The sequence below is a fragment of the Trachymyrmex septentrionalis genome, unplaced genomic scaffold, assembly GCF_001594115.1.
Source record: "Trachymyrmex septentrionalis isolate Tsep2-gDNA-1 unplaced genomic scaffold, Tsep1.0 scaffold29, whole genome shotgun sequence".
NCBI lineage: Eukaryota > Metazoa > Arthropoda > Insecta > Hymenoptera > Formicidae > Trachymyrmex > Trachymyrmex septentrionalis.
This window is the reverse complement of record NW_017305451.1, coordinates 3,274,600-3,286,742: the sequence shown is the minus strand read 5'-3', so window position 1 is coordinate 3,286,742 and position 12,143 is coordinate 3,274,600. Positions and strand designations below refer to the sequence as shown.

At 30.5% G+C, this 12,143-nt stretch overlaps 3 protein-coding genes across 3 annotated transcripts in view; 2 read left to right on the top strand and 1 right to left on the bottom strand.

The window, feature by feature from the left end:
* LOC108749300 overlaps window positions 1–1,576 on the bottom strand; it is a 12,780-nt gene extending 11,204 nt beyond the window's left edge. The window contains exon 1 of the mRNA XM_018487900.1: window positions 1,180–1,576. Coding sequence (XP_018343402.1) covers window positions 1,180–1,569 — 390 coding nt within the window. The 5' untranslated portion in view covers window positions 1,570–1,576. The remainder of the gene's footprint in view (window positions 1–1,179) is intronic.
* Window positions 1,577–2,394: 818 nt separating this feature from the next.
* On the top strand, window positions 2,395–8,406 carry LOC108749451 (nucleolar protein 6). The gene is made up of 12 exons (XM_018488180.1): window positions 2,395–2,464; window positions 3,037–3,579; window positions 3,659–4,142; window positions 4,243–4,524; window positions 4,600–4,873; window positions 4,955–5,249; window positions 5,426–5,650; window positions 5,755–6,189; window positions 6,312–6,472; window positions 6,848–7,101; window positions 7,461–7,870; window positions 8,057–8,406. The coding sequence occupies exons 1-12, from the start codon at window positions 2,447–2,449 to the stop codon at window positions 8,318–8,320; spliced, it is 3,645 nt and encodes a 1,214-aa protein (XP_018343682.1). The 5' UTR covers window positions 2,395–2,446; the 3' UTR covers window positions 8,321–8,406.
* A 3,218-nt stretch (window positions 8,407–11,624) lies between these two features.
* Window positions 11,625–12,143, top strand: part of LOC108749305 (uncharacterized family 31 glucosidase KIAA1161) — a 3,311-nt gene continuing 2,792 nt past the window's right edge. Inside the window, exons 1-2 of the mRNA XM_018487905.1 lie at window positions 11,625–11,693; window positions 11,872–12,003. Of these exons, the coding sequence (XP_018343407.1) occupies window positions 11,672–11,693; window positions 11,872–12,003 (154 nt within the window). The 5' untranslated portion in view covers window positions 11,625–11,671. The remainder of the gene's footprint in view (window positions 11,694–11,871; window positions 12,004–12,143) is intronic.

Below are 12,143 nucleotides of genomic sequence, written 5' to 3'. Positions count from 1 at the left end.
ATATATATATATTTTATATAAAATATATGTATCTTCTAATTTAATATATATATATATATATATATATATATAAGTCAAGATTATAATTGAAATAAAATTAGTGTAAAAATTAATTACATTTTATTATAAAAAAGCATTTGTAAAATTCAAGTTTATTGTTTAGATAGCTAAATCCGTCAAAGATTTCATTAAGTGTTTACTATAAATTAATTTTTTGTCAATAAAATGCTAATAAAAATATAACAATAAAATGATGGTAAATTAATTATGGAAATCTCAAGCAGAATCTGCCATTTCATAACAATTTGAATCTACAATTTGAATTTATAGTCTATTTAAATAATTACAAGATAAATTCTGTTTGGTTTCTGTTAACAATCTGCTATCAGATTTTTATCAGCAAGCTTTGTTGATGGAATATGAGGTTGTAGACGCAATTGATGCCAATCTACTGTAATGCTTGAAACTATTAACAAATTACTAACATACAATATTGCATGATTAAATTTAAATATGTATTTGTGTGAGGTATAAGGTCTGTTTTTTATGGAAGAATTCTCTGGTGCAATAAATTAAAGTGAAATAAACTATATTTGTTTTGTACACAATAAACTGTTGCATTACTTGCACACAATAGATTTGTTTGCAATACTTATATTTTTTACGTTCAAAATCTTTTCTTTCTCTCTTTTTAATGCCTAAATATATATTTATCTCATTTTAAATGCAAAGATTTCAGGAATTTCAAGCAACGCAAACAGATCTTAAGTTTCTTAGTGCAATAAGTTGAAGTGAAATAAATAACAGATGCTTTCCAGCAAGAGATGTAGATAACATAGTATAACAAAGTAAATCATTACATTCTTATTGTTTGTCTTGTTGTTTACCAGTATGAAACAAAGGGTACTTTTCATTTAGTGACACAAGTCAACACAAGTATCGTTTTATCTTTGTTATTCTCTGAATGGCAAGAAAAATAGAATGATGTTCCTGTCAACTTTTGTCACTAAAAGGAAAGCGTCTAAAGATGACATGATCATTGTGTTCCATTGTGTCGTTTCCTGGAGAACACAATATTTGTTTCACTTCAATTATTGTACCATGTATACCAATTCAGAGTTTTACAATATAAAACTCTTTAAATAAAATATATATTAAAAACGATGGAATCTTTAATACCTTGGACGTGGAGAGGTTCCGCCTGTGTCTAGCGTTGTATCTTTCGAACAGGTTCTGATACTTCGCAGTGTCCACCTCCTTGTTGCCGAAATCGATGGTAAAGGCCAACGGAGTCTGCAGTACGCGCGGACCGTTGTCCGTCAGTGACGAGCTCTTTGCAGCCTCTTCACACCTTACTCCCGTCGCGTCGCCGTTGCTCGTCGTTGGTCGCACGTCGACAGGATTCTCGCCTGTCGCGTCTTCACCGGCGCGCGGCAACGACTCGCCCGTGAGCGTCGTGGGTCCGTTGTGAGTCTCCGAGCTAGCGTCGTCGGGCGAGTCCGCCGACGTCGAGAGACTGGCGTCGGACGTCAGCCCGGACGCCTCCGCCACTTCCATGTTCATTGCCATTTAACATGCCAGCCATAGACATCCACGATAAACAGCACATACGGTTCTCCGATGCCGCTCCCTGGATTCAGCACGATTCGCTTAGCAGGCCACTCCTAGGATTGGCAGCACGTCCGTAGAATCACACGACGGTACTCGAGCATTCAGCGTCACGATGATCTAACGTCGAGACTCTGCCTTTGACACATCGACACAGGTGTATCTATCTTGCGCGTACGCCATTGACTGTCGTCATCGCACCCAGCTGTCATTGACACCGACGTCGACACGACCGCACGGGGTGCAGCAGATCGCCATCCGTCGATAACTCACGTCGCGCTGGAAAATCCTCGAAAATCCGTTTTCTTACTTCTGGGCGAAAAAACGAAGCGTCAGAATGATGAAATGAAAGTGAGAGCTACGCGATGAACCGATTGACTGTTATGCAACGACTTTTACCGGAAAAGCAGCATGGAACGCATTGTGAATCTGCATTACAATTACTTCGTGGAACAGCGCGTTTCTAATTGGAACGAGGGTTTCGCCGGATTTCGCGTTGATTTCGCGTTTCTTTCACGAACATTTTACATATGTTTCCATCGATCTCTAGGATTAATTATACGCGATACGTGATATTGTTTTTCCAGATGTTAATTGGTAAAAACTTGTTCATCCAACAATGGTATACCGACGAAGAAATGTGAGTTTTAAGAGAAAAAAATGGAGAACAGATGTCGTTGTTGCAGCGAGCAATTTTGGTCACATGGTCAAACGGAATGTTCTGGGAAATATTGGGAGGCATGTCAAGCATGTGGTGTATTTAGCCGGTGTGTTTTGCAACATAAAGCTCAAATAAAAATTAAAAATTGCTTTTGAATCGCACAACAGTAGAAGGAAAATGAAGGGTTCTTCGACGGTATATCAAATTTTATTACTGTATTTTATTTATTTAGTGAAGCATCAAGTTGGGTTTCTAACTCTTAACCTTCTCTCAAGAAATTTTTACGTTTCTGTGCAGTATAATATTAAAAATTACTTTTCTATCATATCTAAATTTTTATATTAATGTATGATAAATATGCACTATAATACTCCCATCTCTAATTTTTATGTAATTTTTTACGTTTGTGTACTTTTAGGCATAGAATTTATTCCGAGAAGGAAAATCATCACTTGGAATATATTCTGTGCACGAAAATATACAAATTTATGAAATTACAAGAAGATCAAAGGGGCGTTTAGACTGCAAATTTATCTAATTTATGTATATATTTAAACTCAGATATATTATTTCTTGATATATAATTCTTAGAATTTAATTTGTTTAAAGTGATTTATTATTTTACATATTATTTTAAATTGATATATTAATTTAAGTACTAGTGTATTTATATGCATGTATTTAAATTTAGAAATATCCTTTGCTTGATGCATAATAATACTTCTATAGAAAAAAATAAAAAAAAAATGTTTGATAAATAATTCCAGTCGAGCAAACACAATAAACACAATAAACGCAAGGCTGAGAATACTGTTGAAAATGAAGACTCAATGAATTCTGAATCTGACAATGAAAGTACAATAAATTTAGAGATTGATGAAAAGGATTCAGTGAACTCTGATAATACAGATCTGATGGAAGATGAGGACAATGACGAAGATCTTGAATCTGACAATGCAGACTCTATACAAGATGATGAAGAGGAAGAAATAGAATTGGACAGTCAAGAGATTGAACATCTTATAGAAAATCAAGAAAAAAAGAGAAAGAAAGTTACAGACGAGTTAACCGAGGCAGCATCTAAGAAAAAGAAAAAGTTAGAAAAAAATCTTTACAAGCAACCAACGGTCGAAGAACTCAGTCAGCTTAGGGAAACTGAAAATTTATTTCATTCAAATTTGTTTCGACTTCAAATTGAAGAGGTTCTCAATGAAGTGAGACTCAAAAATAAATATAAAGCGTTATTTGAGATTTGGTTTGGGAAGTTGAAAGCAGCAATTGAATCTATCAAAGAGACTGAAGAAGTTTCGGCAAGTAACACATCTAAACTAAACTGTAAGATACAAGAGGCAATAAATTATGATTATATAATCTATTGATATATTTCAGCTTGTAGATAATAATTTGAATGATAAATTAGGTATTTGCGTTCCTGTGCCAAATGTACCAAAAGAAACTAAAAGTGTTTTTAAGTTCTTGAAGCCATCCAATATTAGTGTGGTTGGATCTTATAATTCAGGATGTATTCTTGGATCCACTGTTACCGTAGATATAATGGTGGAGATGCCAATCAGTTTATTCCGGAAGCAGGATTATCAGAACTATGTGTATTTTAGAAAGAAAGCAACATATTTGGCGTTCGTAGCGTCGAATATAGGAAGCGATATCGCCGAGAGCAAGAAATTTATCGGTGATAATCTAAGACCTTCCTTGAAGCTTCGACCCAGTGGAAGGTTAAACAAAAAGGTGGACATAGTGATACACATATCTGCACAGGAAAGTAGTTTTAAGTTGAATAGATTTTTGCCAGAGAAAAATAGTGTTAGGCCAGGATGGTATTTCAACAACAAGCAAAATAGTTCTTTGGAAGACAGTAAGTTTGATGATTTATATATTTATATTTTGGAGAAAATTATTTTAAAATTTTATACCGTAAAATTATATTTTTTTATATTGTATTATTTTGTCTACAGCGTCTTTACCACCCACTCCACACTATAACTCTCTGGTATTGCATGACTTGATAATGTTAAGGACTAATTCCGAAGTTGCGCAAGCAATAAAAGAGTACCCAAATTTGAGGGACGGTATAATCTTGCTGAAAATATGGTTGTGCCAACGTGAATTGAATAAGGGATACGATGGCTTCACTAGCCACATAATTACTATGTTCGTGCTCTATTTACTACGCGAGAAAAAGCTGAATACTTTTATGAGTAGCTATCAAATTGTACGGAATGTCTGGATTTGCTTAGGTATTTTGAAAAGTTGTTAATTATGCTGTTTTTTTTTGCATTATCTGAGATAGTAATTGCATTTATTTGATATAGCACAGGGAAATTGGTGCGAGAGTGGAATTACTATGTGTGAAGATAAGGATAATCAGAATCAAATACTCCATTATCACAAATACTACGATTGTGTCTTTCTTGATACAAGTGGATATTGTAATTTCGCTGCGAATCTATCGAAAGATACTTTTTCGTGGGTACAGAGAGAAGCGGCGCTATGCTTGAAACACATAGATAATATACACGTTGATAGCTTTCATGCACTTTTCATGCGAAGCGTGCCATTTCATAGAGCATTTGATCACATTTTATGGTAATTCACAGATTGATATAAATTTTTGTATTATAAAAATCAGATCTATTTTAATAACTTTTGTCATTTCTATATGTGTAGTTTTCAGGACAAATCCTTTTTAGAGATAACAGTAAATGCAAAATCCACCGTAGATAATAAACTAAATTATGGACCTGATAAACGTAGTCAGGCGATTAAACTGCTTTTCAATGTTCTGAAGAAAGGTCTAGGAGATAGAATTAATCGATTGTGCGTACTACCCAATGTATGTAAGGAATGGGAATGTACCGAGAAGATACCAGATAGTATTGGAAAGCTTGTTATTGGACTAGAATTGAATCCTGAAACATGTTTCAATATCGTGGATAAAGGACCTGAAGCGAATTTACCAGAAGTAAGCAAATCATTAAAATAACCTCTTAAAACGATGATAAAATAAAGAATGCAACAATTATTATTTAAAGTAACGATTACGATAATACTTTTAAAATTAATATTTATAATATACTATAAAATATAAAATTTTGTTTTCTATTTTGTTATTACTAAACTTGTTATTCTATTTTGCAGGCAGTTGACTTCAGAAATTTTTGGGGCGACAAATCCGAATTACGTAGATTTAAAGATGGAGCCATTCGTGAAGCTGTGATTTGGTCAAAAGGTAAAACTCTCACAGACAAGAGAATAATATGCAAGAAGATAATAGTATTTCTATTAGAAACAAAGTTCAGTATCTTCAAAAACCAATATTTATACGTCGCGAATCAAATGGAAGATTTGCTGAAATTACACAAGGTGACTTTATGATTACTAACATAGTCATTTAAGATGCTTTATTCTTAGTTAATAACTATTTTCTTTAAATTTTATATACTTTATGAGTATGTACTTTTATTTAGTATAAAATAACGCACTTCGTATACGGGACCGGTGAAGAAGCTACACTGAAGGTTCTGCAAGCTTTCAATACCTTAGAGAAAAATTTGATGTCTTTGAACGATATGCCTTTGACAATAAACGGTGTGCAAGGCTCGAGTCCGGTTTTCCGATATGCGGAAGTCTTCCCACCGCTTGCTACCGTTCATCGGCAAGTTGATGGTATCACCGAGGAAAATAAAAATTGCCTGAGCCTTTCAAAAAACATCATAAAATGCCCTACATATGTTCACGCGCTCGATGCAACATTACAGTTGTCGACTAGTGGGAAATGGCCTGAGGAATTGGAAGCCATTAGGAAGACGAAGGCGGCATTTTACATACAAATCGCGGAATGCCTCAGGACGCAGCATGCATTGACAGTACAGGCGAATCCTTCTTATATAGATGTTTACCAGGTTAATGGATTATTTTACTACTATAATATTTCTAATAGTAATTGTATTGTAAATATCTTATAATATTGCATTTAAATTATACATTCTTCTTAATAGAAAGTATAAAATTATCTTTTTATTAGAATGGGTTCGTTTTTCGATTGAGAGTGGCACATCAGAAAGAAATTGCTTTAATGAAACAAGTCAAGGAGGACGGAGTGATTAAATACAGGGACAATGAAGAATCCATTGAATTAGAAAATAAATTATTTCATTTACCGAAATTGAGCAGCGCCTTGCATGGGTAAAAATTGATGAATATAATCCTTGTTAAGATAATTCATAGACTATTATATTAAGAGCATATTTTTTATTTTGAAAGTAACATTTTCCTAAATTAAAATTTTTGTTTCGAATTTGAGTGTCAGCAGATATTTCTAGACTGCATGATATAAGAAACGTTACTATAATTAATGGTTGCCTCTAAAGATGATTAATAAAAATCATTCCTTTATAAATCTGAGATTTCATATATATCATAATATAATATACAAAATTTAGAATATTAAAGATTAAATAAGAGATATGCCTCTATAACATAATTCGTATAAAATTAATCATGTGTAATAAATAAAAAGATAAATAGTATATATTACAGTCTCAATTCTCATTCTTTCAGGTTGCATTCTCAGCAACCGTCATTCGGTCCCGCTTGTTGTTTGGCGAAACGCTGGTTATCAGCGCAACTGTTAGATGATACTCATATACCTGGAATTGTAGTTGAATTGCTCATGGCATCGTTGTATTTAGCACCAGAACCATATAAGCCGGCCCAGACACCTCAAGTAGCATTTCTACGATTTCTAGAAATCGTTGCGAGAGCTCACTGGAACACCGATCCCGTGATTGTTAATTTCAACGGCGAGATGACCAGTAAATCAATAATTTAATTTTCTTATTTTTTAATATGACCGGGTTATCGCAATGTATCATGAAATAATCATTTAATTGAAATAATCAATTGATATTAAAATCGAAATTGATTTTATCCAAATATCGTTACAGAAATTTAATTAGAAAGTAATGAATAATTATTTATTTTAAATATTAAAAGCACTTTTCAGTATTTTTAATATCCATAATAAATCACTACCTTTCATTAAATTAGATTTCTGTAAGGATATATGAAAAAGATAACGAACGGAAAATATTTATTTTAGACTGTATTATCGCTTCTGATCTTATTTTATTATGTAAAAGAATGTCTCAATATATGATGTTATATTTTACAGATGAAGAAATTGCTGCCGTGGAAACATTATTTAATACAGCTCGCAGTTCTCTACCACCCTTATTCATATCTACTCCTTACGATCAGCAGAAAACCTTGTGGACTAGAAAAGCTCCATCGCATTTGGTTATAAACCGTATGAGTGTACTCGCGAAGGAATCGCTGAAATTATTCGACGATTTATTGTTCAATAATGCAGTCTTGGATTTAAAACCTATATTCCGTCCTCCGCTGTTGGAATACGATTGTTTGCTACATTTAAAGTCACTTATGATTCCTAGAAGACTGCAGGCAGTTGATGTACCCAGTAAAGCAAAAATCGTAGATTTACATCCATATAAGATTCATTCTCTCCAAAAAATTCCTGTCGTAGACTTCGATCCTATAGAATGTTTCTTAAAAGATTTAAGAGTAAGTGATCCCGAATAACTTATGTAAACTGTCAACAATTAAAAATGACTTAATTTTATTGAATTATATTAATGTACACGGTATATTAAAAAAAAAAAAGAAATTAATGTCATATGATTTAAATATTAAATATCTAAATAGTTTGAAGCGCTGTATTCTATATGTTCGTTTCTTTTTCATTTTCAGAACGGTTATGGAGATTACGCATTGTTTTTTCATGATACTTATGGTGGAGCGGTGATCGGGGTTTTGTTGAAACCCACTGTCCTCGAGCGTAAAGATTTCAAAGTGTCGGATACCAATTGTAGAAAATTCGATGCTGATGGTAAACTCATCTTAAACATTTCGACTATGATCGAGGACTTTTACATTCTAGGGAGAGGTATAATACGCACGATTGATATTCCTAATAAAAAAAAGTTTTCCTTGATATCAGAGTCAACTACATAGGTATGTTGAAAGCTCGAGAATCTCGAGATTTGTGAAACGCAACATTTGTACATATAGTAAATAAATATTTTTTACAAAAAGATACTACCGAAATATTATGTTAATGAACTGTAAAAATATAATGCTCACTTGTATTTGTTACGATTAGTAATAAACCTCCTTGCTTTTAATTCTACAATAAAACTAATTGTCGAATTAAATAATAGTCATTGCATGTAAGTACATCAATATAGTTTTGTATGAGCTCGACGAATTTTTTTTTGAAAACATTGTATATTTTAAAAGCTAAACTAACCTAAATTACATTTTTTATTTTAAATATCAGATCAAAATGGAGTAAATTAATGAATATTGAATCGTAATAAATTTATATATTAAAATATAAGAAAATACATATTATTTTAAATTTTATCTTATTTAAGATATTATAAATTATAAAAATGATAATTATTATTACTCTAATTCCTTTTACTTCCTTATGTATTTCGTTGTTTTTTTTGTTTTTTTTGTTTTTTTTTTGTTTTTTTACGTTATCACAAATATTACACATTTAATACACATTGATTGGACATTCTTTTTGTAGATAATAAATGGATAGATAATAGCTCTTATTAAAAAATCTGATATTTGCAATTGATAATGCTATTGATAAAATTTATCATTAAATATATTAAATACATCAATTTAATTGCAGTCATATTTAATTTTTTTGCAGTGATATTTACTTTTTTTATTTGAAAATGTGTTCGCGCGAGCGTGTATACATGTCGGCTGTTATTTTAATTATCTATAATTTATAATAAATAATATTTTTTGTCAATAATAAAGTAATTTAGATCACTATAAATTGAAGCTAGATCTTAGTACCTAATAATATTTTTATATGTAAATACATTTTAAACTGTTTTCCGTAATCATAAATTAAAGCTGAAATAATATCAGAATTAAATGAATTGTTGATTTGATAATGAAGCTACTAATATCTTAAAAACTTGTAAAGAATATATATATGTATACACATATCTGGATTATCGTTCCGATATCTTATTATTGTTTATATATCAACTTTAGGAAAACAACAGAGACAAAAATTGTTTATTTTTTTCTCATAAAATTCTGAGAATTTTTTCGGAATTTTTTAATACCGTATTTTCCCATATTGATAAAAATAATTGTCAAAAAATGCAGTACTAAAAAATTGATCAAAAATTCTTAGAGCTCTATGAGAAGGAAATAGACAATTTTTGTCTCTTGTTGCTTTTCTAAAGTTAATTTAATTTAATTTAGTTTATTGCAAAGCTTCATGAAAAAGACTACATGTTAACAGAGTTATAGATATAAAATATGAATAGACTATAGTTAACATAAAATACAATAGACAATAGTAGTTTGCAAATGGTTAGGCGTCAGCAAAATTGCTTACAAAGCCTGTCAGTAACAAAAAATAAAACAACAATGCAATAAGAGGTAAATCAATAAGTGAAATCATCACACACACGCGCGCGCGCGCGCAATATAATAGTATTTGAGTAAAAATTACTATTGAAGACCAATATTTGATAATTTTTAGTAATTAATATCTCATCAATCATTGCGAAAATTGCAAAATGGTAGAAGACTTTTCGATTCAGTTTAGTCCGTTCTATCTACAAAAAGCATTTGACAGAAATCTCGCGGGACATTGTCACACATCTCAGTGAATGAATTGGAAAAGACACCACTCCAGATAGTCAGGAGATTCAAATTCTGGCTGAAGTAATATTTTTCGCAATAAGTTTTTTACAAATTTTTAAAATATTAATAGCATCTTTATTAAATCAATTTCATTGATATTATTTCATTTTCAGTTTATGATTGCATTTCAACAGTAGTAATCAGCAAGCAATTCGTATAGCAGATATAATTGAAGAATGTATTTAAAATCTATATTGAAAAATATTAGGCATCTCTAATTTAGCTCTAACAATACTCTTCAGTATTTATTTTAAATTACAACAAGAACGTAAAAGCAGTGTAATTCAACGTAATTCGATGCCTTGATTTTCATTTATTTTCTTTGATCTTTCAAAGTCATTCAAAGAATTCAAATTCGATTTCTTCTGTTCTGAAATAAACAGTCTAAACACTCATACGTTACATTTATATGGAATTATATTAAAAGGAAGGAAATTACGAGTAAACGCAAATAATACTTGGAAATTATATTGAAAGTTCGTCAACTTGCAGATGCAATATATCTGCATATTAAAACAGATATGTGTGAAAAATTATATTAAGATTATTAATTTTATTAAAACAAGAGAAGTGGCAATAAAGAAATTATTACAAATATGTATATACAATAAACAAAACTTTGTATCTTTCATTATAAATCCTGTAAGAAGAAAATAACAGCGTATCTTTTTTTCTCATTTATAAATATTTTATTTATCTTTTTGTTTCTGCTGTAGCTACGTATTTTAAATTAAGAAATAAACTATTATTTTACCGTTTATATTTTCATGTTTGTGAATAAAAAATATTGAATAAGAAATGCTTACATAAGTAGATGCAAAAATTAGTTCGTATAAATAGCATATATAATAACACATGATATATATATTTTGAAACTTATCGGTAAAATAAGGCAAAAAAAAGAAGTTTCCAGTTATTATTATTTTGGTTTGATAATAAGAATTTCAACAAATGCAGTAAGACTATGTAAAAGTATAACTTTGAAATATTTTGGTTGAATTTTTCAAAAACAAAAAAGAAATGTTTTTATTATGTAGGTATAATAATTTTGTAATAAAAATTATTTGTTATTAAAATTAATACACACAAAGACCCTCGAATGTTTTCAGTATATTCAAATATTTTTATAAACTATTTATTTATTACACACAAAAATGCACAAAGGTACAAATATTTTATCTATAGCTATTAAATAATTGGGAATGAAAAGATTAAGTACGATTTTTATTAACTGCGTGTGCAAACTTAATTATGGATTATCCCAAACAAAAAAAAAACATTTCTTGTGTTTCATTAGAGCATGGATGGATATACAAATTTTAGTATCTGAAAAATTAAATAAACAATATGTGAAACAATATATGAAAAATCTTGCAAACGTATCAATAATTAAAAATCAGATATCAAATCACTATGTAAGATCATATTCTAGTAACAATATCTAATAGATAACTAGGTACGTTGTATATGATTTGATATCCGATTTTTAGTTTAACGAACGTGATTAATGTTTCTTATATTGATATAACAATATCAGCAGACTAAAGTTGTGCGAGTATTTATAAGTCGACGTAAACCGAGGCCGCTTAGTCGTAAAGAGTACTTATATAATGCAAAATGCAACCATTAGAATGGAGCGGTAAGTGCATGATTTCCTTGGATCGAGATCAAATAACAGACGAAAATACAGATGATATATTTGCATCTTACACATATTCATCTTTTCTAAACGCTTTTGCAACATTTCTTTAATTAACATATCTGTGTTATGTAAAAAAATAAAGATTATTTAATTAATATAATTGTGTTTATTTTAGAAATGCGTTTATTAATAATACTGATATTCCTTACTGCTGCCAGAGGATTTCAATATATTCTTCAAAATGGTAGTTTTGAAGTATTAGACAGATATGATCCTAATCTGATAGTCAGCAGGTTCACGACAAAAGGTGAGTTATAATATAATACATAGTTTCTTACGTTTTTCATGTTTGTTAAATGATTTCTATTAACTTCATACAAGCACTCAAGATCCAGTTAGACCGTTTAAGACATCTAATTCTATAGGTTGTGTTTCTCACATATATGA

Coding starts and splice junctions, on each gene's coding strand:
- LOC108749451 (XM_018488180.1), top strand. Junction 4,525..4,599: donor GAATGTCTGGATTTGCTTAG/GTATTTTGAAAA, acceptor TATTTGATATAG/CACAGGGAAATTGGTGCGAG. Junction 7,871..8,056: donor GTTTCTTAAAAGATTTAAGA/GTAAGTGATCCC, acceptor TTTCATTTTCAG/AACGGTTATGGAGATTACGC.